General features: G+C 40.9%; 1 protein-coding gene across 2 annotated transcripts; it reads left to right on the top strand.

Moving 5' to 3' along the window:
- The first annotated feature begins 2,602 nt into the window (after positions 1–2,602).
- Positions 2,603–18,576, top strand: LOC133960217 (protein-glutamine gamma-glutamyltransferase K-like). Of its 2 annotated transcripts, none has more exons than XM_062394675.1 (14): positions 2,603–2,664; positions 6,587–6,852; positions 6,968–7,159; positions 11,713–11,964; positions 13,029–13,147; positions 13,240–13,347; positions 14,061–14,238; positions 14,320–14,458; positions 15,024–15,216; positions 15,520–15,673; positions 15,769–16,053; positions 16,552–16,712; positions 16,811–16,947; positions 17,054–18,576. In XM_062394675.1, exons 2-14 carry the CDS (start codon positions 6,588–6,590, stop codon positions 17,190–17,192), a joined length of 2,322 nt encoding a protein of 773 aa, XP_062250659.1. In that variant the 5' UTR covers positions 2,603–2,664; position 6,587; the 3' UTR covers positions 17,193–18,576. The 2 variants fall into 2 exon arrangements, with proteins under 2 accessions (XP_062250659.1, XP_062250658.1); XM_062394674.1 differs by having other exon boundaries at positions 6,587–6,870.
- The last annotated feature ends 1,344 nt before the right edge of the window (positions 18,577–19,920 follow it).

Below are 19,920 nucleotides of genomic sequence, written 5' to 3'. Positions count from 1 at the left end.
TTCACTGGGACCTAATGAACTGATGTTGGTCAAAGGTGGAGGTCGCTGTGACCTTTTTGTTTAAAAATTTGAACACAAACACGTCTGCAGTTTTGCCAGAAATATCCACTTGAAATCAAGAGGAACTGACCAGATTTCAGTTCATCTGAATGTCATGTTGACTTATGATGAAACAACTGGAGGTCATTTCATTGTATGTCACTTTTGAGATTCTGGTAGTCGAGGTCATACTGATGTTAGAAACCACAATTTTGGCAGAATGATAGCACTATCTATGACAAAATGCCTTAAAGGATATACCGATGAAGTGATGACATTTTATGACATAATATATCCCAAAAGTCGCCTTCACTGTGACATTGTTCTACTGAAAAACGTCTCTGGTCGTGATTTATCCCTGAATCTGTGGAACAGAAGGAGAGATAGTGATCAAATCTCCTGCCGCTCCACTGGTTGACGGAGGCAAACAACTGCGAGACGGACATTCTTGTTCTGTTGTGAAAGAAAAATGAATGATGGATGTAAGAAGGTGTGCCGCCCTGCGAGGAGTGTGTCGCCTCAGTAGGCCTTTAGTTACAACATTGTCTTTGTTGAATAGATGTGTACATACATATATATGTGTGTGTGTGTGTAAGAGAGAGAGAGCTATGTATGAATCCGATGGATGTTTGATCTACCCTGTTGTCATGGCGAACAAAAACAGGAAAACACAAATAAAATGGAATTTGGAAAAAGTCACACCACACAACATTACACAAAAAGAAAAACATTTATTGAGTTCATTAGAAAAAACTAATTTGCAATAGACAGAACAGCCATGAGAGCATATCAGCAGAGTTTTACTATCACTGACATGTCACGTTGGAGACTGTAATTAGGTCTCTGTTTTCCATTTACAAAAAATGATCTAATACTCTACTTCTGACTTGACACTTCTTTATTACCCACTGGATTTCTGCAGTATAATTAGTAAGCATTGGTTCAGAGCTGACATGTCACACAGTTTAGAAACTAGGTGAAAACCCACTCAACCAGTCTGTGTGGAATGAAAATGATTCAGTGCTGTAACTCTTGTCTAATCTATCGACGAGATTTTAGACAAAGTAAGTTTGAAACCCACTCCCTCACAGAGACTTAGACCTTCCCAGGAACAAGGTGTGGATCCTCCCACACACACAAATATTGGGTGAAACAACCTGTGACCAAATCTCCACACTCCATTGTCTATAGGCCATCAAATATTCTCCTAAAACAACATTTGGACATGTCACATAAGGAAACGCACAGGGCGTGAACGATAGTTAATTCGTCATGGCAGAATTTCATTTAGCAGTTTCAGTGTCCCGATATGTGTGCATGCTGTCACGCTGCCATGTCCTACTGGGACACTTGAATAGAAAAGATGAATACATAAATGTATTATTGAACTAGATAGGCACTTAGAGCAAATACCTCTGCAAAGACCAAATGATCTGCAAAGACCAAATGATCCATAATACACATAAAAATGTGTATTATCCTCTGAACAATAAACAACAATTTTGAAAAATTGCCAGATGTTCCAATGTTGAAGAAAGTTAAAACAAAATTCCCGGATCTTTCTCTTTCTCTTCCCCCCTGTGGCCCCATCCCTCCACCATATTTGGAGGAAATTGGTTTAGTAATCCTGCTAAAAATAAAGCAACAATTACACAAGTAGACACAAGTGAAACTGAGGTCACTCCTCCACTAAGGCCCCACAGTCCCCTCACATACCACATTTGAATTCACTGGATCCAGATTTCTATTTGGATCTGAAGCAACTTGCACGCTCTCTTAAAAACCAGCGTCTTAAACCTGCTTGATGCATGAATTCCTCTGTGAGGAAAAATAAGTCTGGATCCACACCCAAATTTAAGAGGTTCTCTCCTGAGTATTAAGACACCCTTCCAGCAGGTTTCACGACAATCCGTCATTCCGTCCAGTGGTTTCTGCACCCGACAAACAAAGACAGACAAAAACCTCCTCGTCCGATCTAAACTGAAAAGGCCCACCTTTAGAAGAGCACATACAAACAGATGTTCCAGATTTTTTGCTATCATTCATTACCTTTGAAAATGTAAAAAAAGTGTTAAAAAAACTATCTTACAAAATCTCTGTCTTCATCCCTGGATCTGGATGGGCTCTTCCTTGGCGCATACCCCCCCCCCCCCCCCCCCTTCCAGCAATTGAATCTGTTCAGTTTAGTTTTTTCTATCCTACAAACAGACAGACAATGACAACATAAAACCATTGCTGGAGGGAATCAAGGAGAAGCCTGGATTATAAGCTTGGACTTGGCCTACAATCATTTTTCTGGGATATTTACAACTAGCAGTCAGGCAACTTATGAGAAATAGTTCAGCGATAAGACATTGATTGACTGGAGCTGGTATCACAAATATGGGGTTTAATATTCCCTTACTGCACTAAAATAAGATACGGCATAGTAAACCTGGGGAGGAAGTGTGCGCGTGCCCTGCCCTTAAGTGACTTAAGTGGACCTGCCTTGTGTCTGTGCAGCAGGAAGGCGTGTCCTCTCCGTCTTAGCTCACAAGTATTTAAAGGAGGCCCGAACTTGCAGCAGCGAACAGAAGAATAATTCCTCCAGTCTGCACTGTCTCGTTCTGTCTGCCATTCAAACAAGTGAGTTGGAATAAGCTGTTTCACATCTTGTCTCTATATACTGATCGTTAAGCCTTCGATCAATATGACTTTAAGTTGTTATATAGAATATCTAGTGACACTGTACCGATGTTTGTTTTTTGCCAAAGTGATTCCCTTGATTGATTAGGATAACAAGACTGTTGTGAATGTAGCTCTGCAACAATGTCTTGCTTCAAAGCCAGGTGGCTGCATTCAATAGTGTTGAGTTCTAACAGTCAATTCATGCACGATTAAATCTGACTTTGTTTTTAGTGGGTTTGAATAGTTATGCATGACAAAGCGGTACAGTATTCAATCTGTTTGGAATCCCCGGATTTGAGTGGAGGGGATTCCCGATAAATATTCTATGGGATAGCTAAACAAAGTCAGCAAATCAGAAATGGGACCATGTGAACGCTTTCATTCGGATGTAAACTAGCGACTGTGAGGGTCCTTTTGTTTCTGTCTCAGTGGAGCAGCCTCAGCGGCCCTGAGGAAATAAGGGTAATGAGTGTATCTGTGAGATGTTTACCGGATCCTCACCCTCCTGGAGGAAATGATCCAACTGTGGTCGACAGCCCTTGTGTGTATGTGCTGCTGATGTCATGCAGGGAAACTTAGACTCCATTTCATTTGCCCTCGGACCAAATTCCCTCGGCCTTTAAACACATGCATGTAGGATTTAATCGTGCACTGTATATATGGGCTCACGCTGCACGTTGGACACATCCGTCAGACTGTGGCACACAGGCCGGTGGGAGTCAGAGAAAAATTGTGCGTTGAGTTGTTAGAATGTGACACAGCAGATGATGGAGTGATGAGAGTCTAGTGTCATAGCGGGTTCAGCTGTCAGGAGTCATATCATCTGCAATGTGTCAGAGTCTCACTCTAGCTGCTGTCCACACTTGGTGAGGGTTGCACCTCCTCATCTAGTTTACAGCGCAGTGCACACTGTTGATGTTTGGAGCAGATCATTGGGAGGAGGATTGTTGATCTGTGTGGTTGCCTCGCTTTTTGAGATATCCTGCAATCACACTGTAACCTCAACCTAATGGAGAGTAATTCCACACTTTCTTTCTCCTCAGCCCCTCCCTGTGTTTCTGGCACTGGGGCAGGTGTGATAGTGGATTTTCATTTTCACTTGAATGTTTTGGGAGGGTCCCACCCTGCAGTCAAAGCCCACTGAGGATTCCCAGTTATAATAGTTGTGATGAAGGCTAAAGCAGAAACACATTTTGTCAAACCATTTCATTTAGTGGTGGAATGGTTTTAAGGACGAATGTTGATCAGTTGGTCCAACACGCAGATTTGGCTTATTGGCAATATGTATATGAATGTGAGTGTGATTGGTTATTTGGATGTATAATATAAAATAACATGTTGGTCCTGTGATACACTGGTGACGCTTTCAGGCTGGAACCTGCCTGAAATTACCCAATTACGTGTATTGATGGGTTGATCCACCCTTTTGTTTTCTTAAACCTCACTCTAAATCAAAAGTATTGTTTGTTGTTCGTTTGTCTGACAAACTGTTTAAAGATATTCAGGTTTACATTTTCCTTTAAAACAGACCAAAGTGGAAACTATTCGTATCTATCATATCATCTATCTTATAACTCTAGAAAAGACTAGAAAAAACTAGAAAAGGGACTTAAACGATCAATCAATTTTTAAAATAGTGTTACAAGTAAATTCATTCACAAAGTCATTGTAGCTGCTAACGTAAACTTTGCTAAACTCAGGAGTGAACCAGGTGCACCTGCCAAAAAACACTAGCATTGTCACTGTGACCATGTAAGGATGCTAATGTTGTAGCACGCAGCTGCCTCTTTATTTTAGTAAACTCTACACTGTAGACTAGATTATTATTATAAACCCAGTATTAGCTGCTAAAACACTGAGACAAACTTTAGCACATTGAACTACTGACTGTCATGTGGAAGAAGACCAAAAGAATGTAAATAGAAAACTACAAGATTTGAAGTTAGTGTTTAGTGCACACCCAGTAGAGGTTAGCATGTTTATCAGGTTGTTATTTACATATTTTCATTGCACCTGTTTCTGTTCAGCTCTTGTCTGTCAGCAGTCACGACGCACAATCCTGAGCAGGGAGGAGGCGCTTCCTCACGACAGTATCGCACATTGACATTGGCACAGTATGAATAAGTGGTGACCGCACTGGCCCTGTTCAGACATGGCGTTTTCACCCGTCATTGTGATCCGATCACAAGTGGATAGCTCACAGTGCAGGCGTGGATGCAGCCAAGAAACACTCCGTCATGGGATCGGTGTTGCTTCCTTGAACAGTCACTGGTTCTGAGGAATGTGGGAGGGGCTGACAGTGGTTTGATGGCATTCCTGAAAGGTGGAATTGATCATAGAAAGATTCAAACCAAAGTTGTTGCGGAAATCACATGAGAAATGTGACTCCAGCCTCCGGGGTCAAGAGGCGACGAAGCATGGAGCTTTGAGCTTCTACCTAAAGAGATGATAGCTTTATTCATAGCACAGTTGTAAATCATGTGTTGACTTCCTGGATGCTCTCAATGACTCATAAATCAGACTGTAATTCAGCATCGGTGAATCAGCTCCAGATGAGTCCTGATGATATCACAGAGGCGAAGCATCCTTCCTGCTTCCTGCCACCAGGGTTGGCTCTGAATGTGTGCAGGATGAGGATGACCAATTCAGAATACATGTTCAACTTGTTCTGTGAAAGATAAAATTAGTATTGATAAATATGTCTTATTCCTGATGCAAGAGAACTGTGCAAGTCATGTGAGGAATATTAATGCGACACTATACAACCAATTTTTGTTTTCTTCATATAAATCAGTGAGGGGTACCTGAGAGCAGTTCTAAAGTTGTCTGTTTTCATAAACCAACAACATGACAAAATTTGAAATTAGAATTAGAATAAAAAAAGTATATACATATATTTATGTTGCTTTTATAACCAGTCAACATCTGTTGCACTTATAAAATCAGGCTTCTCTTCACTGGCCATTCGTTTCTTTTAGAGTCGATTCTAATATTTCCAAGGCTACCTATTAGATTTGTTGTTGCCTGATGTCCTTCCCTGCTCCCTCAGAAGACAAGCATCACTCCTGGTTGTCGCTGGGCTGATAAACTAAGAGGACAGAGTCTCTGTCAAGGCCCTTCTAGACTTAAAATGACCTGTCTGAGGAGATCACAGCTGTTAACTCTCATCTTTTAAAACCCTGTTGAAAACCCAACTGTTTAAAGTTGCTTTTAGTTGATTTAACCCTGACATTTTAAGTCACTTTGCTTTCACTTTGTTTATTCTCTATGCTTTTAATCAGATAATAATGCTTTTATTGTAAAGAACTTTGAAAAGGGCTCTATAAATAAAGTTACGTTTTTATTGGTATTGATGGTTAATTACAATTTAGTAAATGATAAATTACCTATTAAACAGTTTTAAGTTGCTAAAAGGGATTTAGGGGAAATAGCTAAATTGATAAATGTTTGAAATATAATAGAAAAAATGAAGGTAATAATGTTTCAGCACTAGTAGGAATTTCTCTCAGATTCAAGGATAAAGACAGAACAAAATTGTTTCCCTCTAAATCTAATTCTCAAAAATAAAAATTTGATGTTCATGGTCATCTCTGTGCTGTCAGTCCACATTTGGAGCATGTATTGATAGGACAGATTTAAAGTGATGCTACACTCAGCACTACCATTTACACAAAGCTTGTATCAAGGAATTGAACTTGGAGATTAGTTTACTGCTTTAGTTTAATAACATGTGACACACATCCAGCCATCAGATGTGCTAAATATTTTAATTAATTTTACAGGCAGCTGCATGTTAAAAATTGTGATAATCTTTTCAGATAACAGTGAATAATCTATGACAAAACTTTCCATTTCCTAACTGTGACCGTCTGCTTCTCAGGATGCCTGTTGAAACACGCTCAATCCGAGACAGAGGCGCAGTGGGTCGCTTTCCATCTGTCACTCTCGGCTTGGATGGCAAAGAAGAGGAAGAACAACCCGAGGAAGACAACGTCCAGACAAACAATGCATGTCTGCAGTGGCTGCGGAAGGTCTGTCCGTGCTGCTGCCCAAAACCAAAGGACGATGACATCACTGACACTGTGGTCACAGGGATTGATGAGCTGGACAAGGAGGACGGGGTGGATGACGAGAAATCCGTGACAGGTGACAGTGAGCTTGATGGTAACTGGCATCTTGGAGGGCTCACAATCATGTTATCACACAATATAAATGCCAGGCCTGCGATAACACTTCCCTCCCCGTATCTTTGTTTTCACAGAACTCCTCCTCAAAGTGCGAAAGATAGACCTGATGAAAAGCAAATCGGGAGTGATCCGCACCGAGCATCACACAAATCTCTACCAGAGTGAGAACTTGATTATCCGCAGAGGGCAGACCTTCCAGATGTGGATTACCCTGTCACGAACCTTTGACTCCAGCACTGACAAACTTCACCTTGAGCTCAAAACAGGTTAGTTCCTGGTAGAAACTGTTCACTGCCAGACCTCACCTCCTCAGTCAGTATCACATCACCATGAACGTTAGGATAACATTATGAAGACAGAGGGTTTCAGAATGTACCAGGTCCAACAGTCCCCTTGAATTCAATCAAGCTGCTTCAAATTTCACAAGTACACACAGTTCAGTTCACTTAATGGGTCTGAGTTGAGTTTGTACCTGCCATATACTGCATCGGGCCGCCAAGTGTCTCAGGAAAAACCCTTAACAAAACATAAAATATGTAGATATAGATTAAACAGCTAGGAGTGAATACCTGCTTGTAAGAACAAAATAGATGGAGATTAGATGGGAAACAGCCATGTATTTGAATACTCACACAGTGTATGAACTTCCAACATGCCTCTAATCGTGAGGCCTTGTGTGAAACTGGATGGGCACGATCAAGTGTGACAGCAGCACATCCACATGCTTCCCTGACCCTTTGAGAAATTCTCTGCATAGCTGCACACGATGAGCGAGGGCTCCTCTGTGATGTGCCACCAACGAGTTTTTACTCTAATGCTCACGCCGCGAGCTGTTTGGAGGAGACAGATTGATTCAGTGAAATTGGGCAAAGGGGTTTAGATGCTATTGCTATGGTAACCGCTCTGGTTGCTATGCTCCAGGTAGAGTGTTTTATAGATGCCTCTGTCGTGAGCTAACTAAAAAAAAGTCAAATCTATACAGACAATTCACCGTTGACGCCCGCCGCCACCAACTGTCTGAGCCTCAGTCTGCCAGCTGTTCACCCTCTCTTCAATTCTGCCTCTTCTCCTCCCCTCCGTCCTTTTGTGTGGAGCACTGTGAGGCAGAGGACCGGGCGATATGGATCAAACAATTACCGCTGTGTGCGATAAAAAGTCAAGCTTTTGGAGGATAATTACAATGTTTACTTGACATAAAAGTTATGCATTACATTATTTATAGGAATGACAATGTTACCGTTTCTTTATTGCCTACTACTGAGGGGGGAAATGCATAGTTTAATATATGATTCTCAAATTCACAAAGATAGACCCAGCCTCCCTTTGCCTCTTTATGGTTTACTTTAAAGGAAAAAAAATGTAGTTTCAGATTACGACGTGCACAATGTTATGTAATTACAAAAAAATAAGACCAATCATGAATAATCTTCAGCCATCTGTCATACCAGCAATTAGCAGAAGGACAATAGCAGCTGCACATAATGAGAGCTTTTATGCTATTGAAAATCACGCCACTGCTCAGTATGTTGAGTAAATCCTTTCAAAACAACCTGTCAAATAGGATAGTGCTGTATTTCTCCTCTCGTGTCTCAGTTCAGACCTTGTTTTTCATTTTGTACTGACACGGCTCTGAACCCAGTCCAAACAATGTTTTCTGAGAAGTGAGCCCCACGACACGAAACTAATCACAGCTAGTTAACAGCTGCAGAGCGACTAATGTTAGGTTTCTTCAGGTGAACGACCCTGATGTTCAGAGAAACAAAAACCCGGCTCAAACACTCCGTTGACATTTAGGCTGTAGGGTGTTCAAGGAGAGTAGTCCGACATCTAGGAGCTAGGCTTGGCTAGGCAATTTGTCATATGAAGATATTGATCCCATACTTACATTTGTGGGCTAAATACACAGATAAAAAAACAGCCAGTAGCTAGCTTAGCATAACATAACTGGCCTTGCTCTGTCCAAAGTTACCAACACTGTTAAAGCTCAAGGAACATGTTTGTTTGAACTCCAGATAATATCGTGAAATGTATGTTGGAACGAAACAATATCTGAGTTTGATGGTCCAGATAATTGCAGAGTTCCTCCTGCTGTTAAAAACTCCAGGTAATGTCCGAGTGAGCCCATGTGAGAACACAGCAGGAGATTATCTGGAGGATTCATCACGAGCTAGTGGGCATTTTAATGTCGTTTCAAACAAGTGACGGCCTTTTCCAAGGATCATGTCTGAAGGCGTCTTAATTAACATTTCAGTATCTTGTTTGTTTGATTCATGCAAAACACAGAGAGTTTTTGGTTTTATTGGCGGTTGTTTATTTCAGATTTCTTGGCCCATAGCAGTGTTCTCCTGGATGCAACTAATATTTATCTTAGATAGATAGATAGATAGATAGATAGATGGATACTTTATTAATCCCGAGGGAAATTGAGATCATCCAGTAGCTTGTACACTTAACACATCACTGACATATATACATAAATCACATACATCACGTACATCACATACGGAGAGCATATATACAGAAACAGGTATGGAATGCAATGATGTGATTGTGTCAGTGTCCAGTATTAAAGTGATTTTGTGCTGCTGGAGTGGATAGTACAACAAAATATAAACTGTATTTATATTATAAAAATCTTCTCATCTAAATGTCAGAAAGCATCATCCTCTGGGGACGATGAATACCTCCAGCAAATATTTAAGAATTAATATTATAAACACATACAGGATCAACGCCACTGCTTCACCATCGCCAGATGTCTCAGTCTGCTGTCCTTGAGTCTCCGGTGGGTTCTTGGTTTCTTGGTCAGTGTAATCCAATGGCTTATTTGTTTCTCTTCACAATGGCCTTTTCTCTAAATTAAGGAGGGCAGGCTCTGGTTCCAGTTGTCACCCAAAATCAGCAGTCCGTCTATCAGAATGCACAGCTCATGGTGAAATCGCAGCATTGTGACTTCTGTTTTTCTAAACACAACAACAAATAAAGACAAGGTCATACCTGCAGAGGATAAATGCCAGGGTGGGTTGCAGTTATCCACATTCACTTAAAAGGCGACAAACAATTTGCCATTGTCTCCTATCTCCTTGACAATGGCTTTGTCACCTATGCTTTCACAGAAGTCTATTCTGACACAAATTGCTCAACACAAAAGGTCTTTAACTTGCAGCCCTGCTACTCTGCATACAAGCTTGTTGAAGAAATGTTTTACTCTGTAGCACTTGAATATTCCACAGTAAATAGTTCTCTTCAGTTGCAATAACCCTGAAGACCTTGTTTTAATCTAGTGTCAATGGATTATGGGAGACCAATGAAAAGGTTGTATTTCATTCAATTATTTGTGTGGTACATCAACACTTTCACTAAGCTCTGTATTCTACATAGTTGACCAAAAGATACATTTCAACAAAAATATTGGTGTGATTATTAACTAAATTAAAGGATAGATTTTAAAATCCCTAAATTTGTTTGATTTACTTGCATCAAAATTCCTCAGGGTCATCTGGTCCATGTCCCAGAATCAACAAGAGGAGGTTGAAGCCACTTTACATTTTTTAAAGATTCCTGAATATCTGAGATATGTCAACACTGTCAGGCGCATTGAGATCAAGGCTGAAAACACTCTTGTTTGCTGTGACTTAACAAAAATTGCATATTTTTCCTCTTTTCAATGTTAATCATTCATTGTTTATGTTTTGAAGGGGACATATTATGAAAATCCACTATTGTAGTGCTTCTACACATTAATTTGGGTATCTGGCATGTCTACCGTCCCAAAAACTCTGGAAAAAACAACTCCCGCGATCTGTTGTGGTTCCTCTATGTCAGAAAAGATACGCTAGAGTGCGTAGAATGCCCATGTAGGGGGTGTCACTAAATGGCATTGGACAAGCGAGCTAAGGCTAGCGTTAGCTCGCTGCTGTTAACCTGTCAGACATTTAAGTGGCTGCATAAACAAGGGACCCCCGGGACACCTGTAAACATTGACTCAACAGTGTGGAAGGATGCTGCTGCTGCGCCAGCTCAAGCTCCCACTGCTCCCACTGCGGGGCTGCGCTGGGGAACTGGGGCTCTCGCAGGCTCACCGTGGGTGAGGGGGCGGGGCACTCAAAACAGGTCGATCTGAGGAGGGCTGACAGCTTAAAAAGGGTCCTGTTTTAAATGATCCTTGTGGAATTTCAACCAAAATATGTTACAGACATTTCATTAATACCCCAAGGATCCATTTCAACTGTGGTAAAATGGGCATAATAATGGGCCTTATATTAGTTTAATGTCTTCTTATTGATTTATTATACATGTATTTCCATGCCTTTGTGAAACACTTTGAATAGCTTCATCTCTAAAGGCTCATCTATTAAGAAACTTGTCTTACCTTGCCTTAGAGGGGAATGTCCAGTCGTTTCGCTGCTAAGCAACATTCTCATAAGTTTCTTGATTATAGAGTACACTGTGTTTGGTAGTTTTCTTCACACATCAGGATTGTTCACAGCACCGAGGCTGAACTGCTGCCAAAGCAAAGATTACATTTATAGTATGAGATCAGATGCTGTCATGACCTGTTTTGTGTGTGTGTGTGTGTGTGTGTGTGTGTGTGTGTGTGTGTGTGTGTCTGTGTGTGTGACTGTGTGTGTGTGTCTGTGTGTGTGTGTATGTGAACAGCTTGTCAGGACAGTACCCTCTGGATTCTTTGTATTTGGTCTCTGGTTCTTCAAACAGTGATTGAACTGTGAGGTGCTCAGCTTCTATTTGGGAAAATATTTCCACATGCTGTATATTCTCTCGTGCTGTGTGTCATTAGTGTCTCTTCTCTCCTCCACAGGGCCACTGCCAACAGTGTCAAAGGGAACCCATGTCATCATCCCTTTGGTGGAAGGGTTAGAGGACGGTCGTTGGGAAGCAGCCATTGTAGAAAAGGATGACAAGAGGATAAAACTGTCAGTAAATTCTCCATCCACAGCGGTCATTGGCCGATATCAACTCACAGTGGAAACGACCAACTCACATGGCCAGGCCGTTTCCACACACGACCCTGCTAATGACATTTACATGTTGTTCAACCCCTGGTGTGAAGGTAAACAAATAAAAGAAGATATTTTTGAGCTTCAGATGGATCACTGAAAATCATTTTACAAAATGATATGATACACTTTATATGACGTACTAGGTATGATATACTTGATACTAAAAACAAAAAACGTTAAAGGATAAAACATAAAAAACATAGACATAAAACCATGTTATATTGTTTTTATTTGATTCATACAAAACAGCAGTAACTTAATCTTCGCTATAGACTCGAAACTGCCCAGAACAAAGGAATAGTCCAGTGAAATGTTATTTTCACTCTTTAATTTAACATTCAAACAAAATATAAAATGTTATTCAATGAGCGTAGGAGATGGTGGTAGGTAGATATGTTATCGCTGAGTGCCAAGTTAATTGTTTCCTGCAGTTTTTTGTTTTTGTGCTAAGCTGAGATATCAATCCTTATAATAAATGAGCATGACATGACAGTGATATCAATCTTTCCAATTGTCTTAAAGATAGGCTTGGTAAGTTGTTTCTCAAAAAAATAATTTTATTGGCTGAAATCCTCTTCATGTCCTGATAGCCATCGATAGATTAATATGTGTGTGGCCCTCCTACGACTGTAATAAACACGACCAATCAGTTCATTCGGTCTGAATGAATGATGACCAACTCTAGCTTTAATCATTTCATTTAATAAAATAAACCATTTAAAGGATTACAATTATATAGTATTAAAAAGCTTCATACTCAAGCAACATACTTGTCACTTTCAAGTTCTTAACCTTGACAATACCAATACAGTGTTCACAATCAAGTGTAGGAGGCAAATACATGATGAAACACTCAATAAGACATATTTACTTCACAACAGTTTAAATACAGTACTCACAGCCACAGACAGACTCAAACAGTTACTTTGTATTGTGACCTGTATTATTTTACCTGGATTTCACCTGGATTTTATCACTGTGAAACTACAGGGACAAAGTAATGCGAAAAGTTTTGCATCTGACAAAAAGTTTAGAATTTAGACATTTCCCCGTCTGCTCAAAATGATTCCCTTTTATTTCCATTTCAAAGCTGTACTTTCTCTCTCTCTGTCAGATGACCCAGTGTTCATGGATTCTGAACAGGAGCGGCAGGAGTACGTCCTGAACCAAAACGGACTTATCTACTATGGCACAGAGAATCAAATTGGAATGAGGACCTGGAACTATGGGCAGGTGAGTGAGCTGTGGTGTCTCCCCAACTGAAGAGCAGAGACTGACTTGCTTTACTCACCTATACCATGTGTTTCTCTCTGTTTTGGGTTCAGTTTGACGATGGGATCCTTGCTGCCTGCCTTTATGTCCTGGAAAAGAGTGGAACGCCTCCATCTGGTTGGGGAGACCCAGTTAATGTAGTGCGAATTATATCAGCCATGGTGAGACTGCGCCGATTCCTTTTTTATATACACCTGATCTGTAAAAACTGGAGCAAACAAGCAAAGTAGATCCACAAACAAAAGTCAGCTCAATGTGGTCAGACTATAGACTGTATATGAAGATGGACGACATGACGGGTTCCCCAAAAATGATCCAAAGCATCCTGATTGCCCCTAAGTGGCTGGCTGCAGTCTAGATCATAAACCCGTGGGTCATGGGTATGTTGTGTCGCTCTGTTGGTCCAGATCGAAATATCTCAATAACTATGGGATGGATGGGCAAGAACAGAAACCCAACAGAAACCCAAAATTCATTTAGCTCCTTTTAGTTTCCTCTATTGCCGCAGAAGGGTCCACATTTCTTTCTGGGAAATGTCTCTGTATCCCTGTAGACTCTACATCACATCAAGAATATTATATATCTACATCAATTCAAGATGATTCATCCTCAGACCTTTTCTAGTAACACCATCTCTCACTAATCCTGTGAAATATCTCAACATCACATACTCAACTTCTGTTACTTTGTTCATGTTCTTGTCAGAGAAGAACGTATAGTATTTTGTTAGTGTCTGTTTGCCGACACTGAAGCCCGTTGTTTGTGTAAATAGAGGGTTTTCGAGTATCTACACAAATGGAGCTGTTGTTTATTGATCCAGTCTGAGCACTTAGATATAAAATAAAAAAACAACTTAAAAACTTTATTTATCCAGATTAACTCCCCTGATGACGGCGGTGTCTTGGAGGGAAACTGGTCTGGAAACTATAACGGTGGGAACAGTCCCACGATGTGGAGTGGAAGTGTGGAGATCCTGAAGCAATACCAGACCAGCAGCGGAACTCCCGTTAAGTTTGGCCAGTGCTGGGTGTTTGCTGGCGTATTCACTACAGGTGAGCTCATTGTTTGGACTTTGATTTTCTTATCACGGGTTAGTCTGACACGTGTTTGACCCATGTTCTCTTATCACTCAGTGTTACGGTGTTTGGGCATCCCCAGTCGAACTGTGACCAACTACAGCTCAGCTCACGACACAGACGTCTCCTTGACGACAGACGTGTACTTGGATGAGAACCTGGACCCTTTAGCTCACCTGAATGCCGACTCCATCTGGTGTGTTCTGCCATTGCTACACATGACGAACGTTTACTCAGCATGACACACACAACACTCTGCAAGGTTTCTGCAGGTTTAACATTGTAGCTCCGAAGTAATATCCCTCCAATTTCAGGATTAATTACACTTCACCTAATGCAAAGATAAAGGAGGCCCTTTGAAGTGCTTCATTTTCTCACATACTACAGACATGGCCAAAAGGGATTCCATAGTCTCTCCACAGCCAAGCTGAGAAGTCTCCTATCAGTCATCAGGTTCACATTAGTCTTGTTTGTAGTTTTGTTTCTGCTTGACAATATCTGTCTTTGAGCAAGAACTACACACACAGAGACATTTCAAACGGCAAAAGATTTCTATAAATACATGAATTTTAAAGCACAACGGAGGTAGGGTTAAATGAAAGATAATTAAGCCTACGTAAACATATTCCAGATGCTGTATGTGATATTGCAACGTTTTTAACCGTTCTAAAAAGTCTGTTTATGACATTTTAGACAATTTAAGACTCTGCAGAAACCCTGCTCTGGTTTATCAAGACTGACTTTCGGCTCTTTTCCTGAAGGAACTTCCACGTGTGGAATGACTGCTGGATGGCTCGTCCAGACTTGCCTCTGGGCAACGGAGGCTGGCAAGCTGTCGACTCCACGCCTCAGGAGACCAGCCAGGGAACCTTCCGCTGCGGCCCCGCTTCTCTCACTGCTGTGCGCAATGGTCAGGTCTACCTCAAACATGACTGTCCGTTTGTGTTTGCTGAGGTTTGTGGAATTCAAAATGTATCTTTAACCAAGACTTCAGAAATTCGGTACTACACTTTTATTAAAATGAATGCAAAAGATTTAAAGATTGTAAAACACAGTTATTCCTCAGATACAAGAGCTGTAATGAGAGACTAGACATGAGGTCTACTGATGTTACTAATATTCTTGATTTGTGTTTGTGCACTTTGCGTGTGCCGTGTACTAATAATGAGCCATATGGTAGACATCAGAAGATGCCTGACAGTTTTCCATCTGTTATCTAATTATCTCTCTGTGTTTCTCCCCTCTGCGCACCTTCAGGTCAACAGTGATAAGATCTACTGGCAAAGGAACATCGATGGGACCTTCACTCAAATCTACAGTGAGAAAAAGACTGTGGGCCACAAGATCAGCACCAAGGCCGTTGGTTCTGATGAACGCAGTGACATCACACACCTTTACAAGCATCCAGAGGGTATCATCCAACACAAATGCACACATTCAAATGTTGTATTAGCTTGACATGTTCATACTTCAGTGCTTTTTTAATTAACTCCTTGTCATTCTCAGGCACAGAGGAAGAACGCATTGCTGTGGAAACTGCGTGTCACTACGGCTCCAAGGCCCTGGCCTATTCGTCTCCCACAGCAGAGGACGTCTCTGTAGAAGTGACCATGGACGGTGAAGGCCCTAAAATGGGAGGAGATGCAGAGCTGACCATCACGTTGCGAAACAGTAGCTCAGAGCAGAGGAGGATCATCCTGCACGGCCAGGTGGCAGTCATGTACTACACCGGCGTCCACAAGGCCACGATCAGGAAGGACGTTGCAGAAATAGATGTGCTGCCCAATGAGGGTGAGTGGATGGGTTTCGGTGGCTTTCAGGAAGAACATGGAGGTTGTGGCATTAAACGCTCAAGAGTTCTAAAAACTGTTAATCTGTGATTGTATTTACACAGTAGAATTCTTCAAACGTCAAAAAAAATCAAATAAAGAAAATTCCCCAATACTGCTCCTATGTTGTCATCCAAGTGTCCGGAAGCCCAGACATTCAAATGTGACTCAACATTAGGTCATTTACAGCATGCTTTTAGTCGAAATGTCGGTTGTGATCACACGTGAACGCAGCTCAAAGACTTGGATGACACCACAGGAGCATTATGGAGGCATTTTCTGTTTTTTTTTGTGTTGCTTTTATACGTTTGATGAAGTGGAAGAGGAAGAATACATTTAGAATTGACGAAATTCAGAAAAGGACATATAGATACAAATATATATATATATTTATATAAATATATGTATCATTGCAACATCACTTCAACACTCAACACAATGAGTTACTTCCTGTTTACAGTGAATGTTTTGGAGTGGTCCCTGGAGTACAAAGACTACAAGGACCAGCTGATAGACCAGGCCGCCCTGATGCTGACGCTGTCCGGCAGAGTCAAAGAAACACAGCAGGTCCTGGCCACTCAGTTCACTTTTCGGCTCAGGACTCCAAACCTCATCATAAAGGTCGGCTAATCAGCTGAACAAGAACCAATTTCCAGTAAAATGACCAAAAAATGTAATTTCAAGCCTGACATTGTTTTCTCTCTGTGTTTTGTTCTCAGCCGGTAGGGAAGGCCGTGGTAGGGGAGAAGATGGCAGTGACCATTTCATTTACAAACCCACTACCACAGGTGCTGAAAGCAGTGAAATTCCACCTGGAAGGACAGGGCCTCCTTACTGCTCGGAAGGTTGTTTACGGGTGAGGAGAGAAATGCATCTTACACTGTTATCTCTTTTTCCCCCGATCTACCTCGTCTGTCTTTCAGTTTTGTGACTGCCGCTGTCATTTCCTGTCCTACCCTCAGGGATATTGGCAGCCATGCCTCTGTGTCGCTCTGCGAGCACTTCGTCCCCACCCTGCCCGGGCCGAGGAAATTACTGGCTTCGTTGGACTGCAGGCAGCTCACTCAGGTTCACGGAGTGACAGAGATCACCGTGGAGTAAAACAGCAATGCTGCTCTATAACGATTTAAAATCATTGTGGCATTTGTGGGATTTTATCTCAGAAGAATCAAAAGCTTTTATATTATGTGAAGACCAGTATGAGCCTACATCAACTTCTTTGCCATGTTATGTGGACGATCCTGTGACAATGTTTTACACATGTGCATGTGCATAAGGGGCACAGGTCCACAGCATGGCAGCTTAAAAGAAAGAAAAAAAACTGCCTATTTTGTTCAGGTCAATTGTTTCATTTATATATACCATATATTTATTTTGTTTACATTGCCATGTGTGACAGTACAATTTTTTTTTCTAAATAGCCAAATACTTCTGCGAATGTCTGTGCACTATTCAAATGCAAACAATTACAAATTGATTCTAGAGGTTGTTGTTTTTTTAAGTGTCCCTGTGTCGTTGAATTCATGGTTTCCAAGGAATCGACAGCAGTTGCTCTGCCATCATAGAGGGTGAACAGTGAAAAATAAGAGTGATGACCAGTTAAATTGGCCAATTTATGTGTGGTGGTAAGTAAGACGTACATTGAAAAGTGTAGTGAGTTCAGTCAGACACCAGGACAAAAAGACGGGCCTGTTGACTCTAAACCTCGGAGCTGAGTGGTTGTAGATGCAAAAGAGGAATAACTTAAAGCTAAAGCAGAACAGCAACCACATATGATCACCTTGATAAAGGTTCCATGCGTGAAATTTAGTGGCATCTAGTGGTGAAGCTGGAGAATTTAACCAACTGAACACCCCTCTCCTCCCCCTCCCCCTTGTGGTCGTCAGGTAACATATACATTTGATAGGCCTTTTGAAGCAAATGTCGCTTTGGCCATTCTGGGCTTCTGTAGAAACATGGCAGAGCAACGTGGAAGAGGATCGGCTCTAGATGTAGATATGAAGGGCTCGTACTCAGGGTGATAACTCACAAATGCACCAAAGCCTGAGCATCCCTGCTAAAGTGGATCAACAGAAGGGTATTCAGCTTCCTTGTGGACAACCACTCAACGGACAAGGTGCTGAACGTGTTCTACTTTACCAAGCTTAATCAGTGTTTGGCAAGGTATTATATTATAAGTAACATAGTAGCTTATTTGACATGGATTATAGTTACTTTTTTTTTTGTATTGATGAGGATAACGATCCAGTTAAAATATTTAGCAGTCGTTGGGATTTGGCTGCTGACCCTGTGCTTTATTGTGTTATTTATACACCTTGCTGCTACCTGTCCATTGTACTTTTGTATGTTGCACTGTTATTTTGAATATCAAACATTTTGTATTATTGTAATGCTGTTGTGTCATGTTTCTGCTTTTGGTTCTTTTTGGGAATAGGCAAAGGCCAATGTCCACTGATGTCGACAATAAAGTTTATCCATTTATGTATCTATCTATTTTTGTTCATGTAGAGTCAGTTTTTTTTCAAAAGGTTCACTTTAGGCATTCAACTGCTATGACCAGCTACTGGCAGTAATTGTGTAGTTGGTATGTGTGTGTACGTGTCACAGGACAGACATTTAAACGATGTGACATTGACAGGTTTTGTTTTGGCTCTGCTGTTGTAAGTTCAGTAACACAAGTAGATGGTGTGAAGTGAACATGAATAAATAATGGTTCAGGTGAGCGCCAGACACAGGGATCCCATTAGGATGCAGCATGGCAGTCCTTGTATATCCGCCTGTCAATAAGAGAATTGTAGGAGAGCTCAACTCTGATTTTATTACCTCCCTCCAGACTCAAAGGTGTTTTTTTGGGAATAAAATCAATGCTAGTACTTTTGGGGTTCAGCCGATAAGGCTAAAGAGATGGAGTGCAGTTTCATCATACAGATTAGAAGAAGAAGCTCTTCGGTATTGTGGGAGAAATGATACAAGTAATATTGAGAGTGGGAGGTGGGCGTCATGGGAGCTTAAAAATATTTCAGGGGAGGCGCTGAGAATGGATATGAAAAAATATGACATTATTTATTACAACATAGTTAAAAGGAAATGACGTATGAAATGTGTGGGATTCGGTTAAAGAGATGGAGTAATTGGGGCAAAAGTTCCTGTAAGAATATCTTAGGACATTTTTGATGTACCTTACGTTTACTGCAGTTTGAATTTATGTCAACCTACAGCATTAGACTCTTTGCTCAGTTGTTGAGTGTTTACAGGACCAAACATCAGAATCTGTCTTGTAACATATACTGTATAGCATCTTGTTTCTCATTTCTTCTCTTTTGGGCTTATAACATATTTTTCATATGCATTAAAAAGAATACAATTAAGATTGAATCCCTCTCCTCACTAGAACAGGCAGTTTCCCAATCAGGTCTGGGGACTGCTGAAGTAGGTAAACCTCAAAATTATTAAACGTGAAAAATTATCAATAAATTGAAAGTATTATATTAATAAAAACGAGTAAACTAAAACTATCTAAAAATTGAACATATAACAATTAATAAAAAAGTATATTAGCTTATCTGCAATCCTGCATCGCATGACATCGCAAGGACGTCTCCAACTATACAAATTTGAAAAGAACACACACACACACACACACAGACACACACACACATACACAAAACTCTTGGTTATTTCATGTTGCTGTCAAATTGTATAAATAATCTCATATTTCCCCCTTATGTTAATTTTGCAAGCCAATTGTGTAAGGTCTGCAGTCGCATTCCTCTGCTGTATGTAACATTCATCAAATAGAAAGGGAATTAAAATCCCAAACGTAAGCAGC

The sequence above is a fragment of the Platichthys flesus genome, chromosome 9, assembly GCF_949316205.1.
Source record: "Platichthys flesus chromosome 9, fPlaFle2.1, whole genome shotgun sequence".
NCBI lineage: Eukaryota > Metazoa > Chordata > Actinopteri > Pleuronectiformes > Pleuronectidae > Platichthys > Platichthys flesus.
This window is presented reverse-complemented; position numbering and strand designations above follow the sequence as displayed.

Coding starts and splice junctions, on each gene's coding strand:
- LOC133960217 (XM_062394674.1), top strand. CDS start 6,588: ATGCCTGTTGAAACACGCTCAATCCGAGACAGAGGCGCAGTGGGTCGC. Junction 14,459..15,023: donor CTGAATGCCGACTCCATCTG/GTGTGTTCTGCC, acceptor CTTTTCCTGAAG/GAACTTCCACGTGTGGAATG. Junction 15,674..15,768: donor CCTTTACAAGCATCCAGAGG/GTATCATCCAAC, acceptor TGTCATTCTCAG/GCACAGAGGAAGAACGCATT.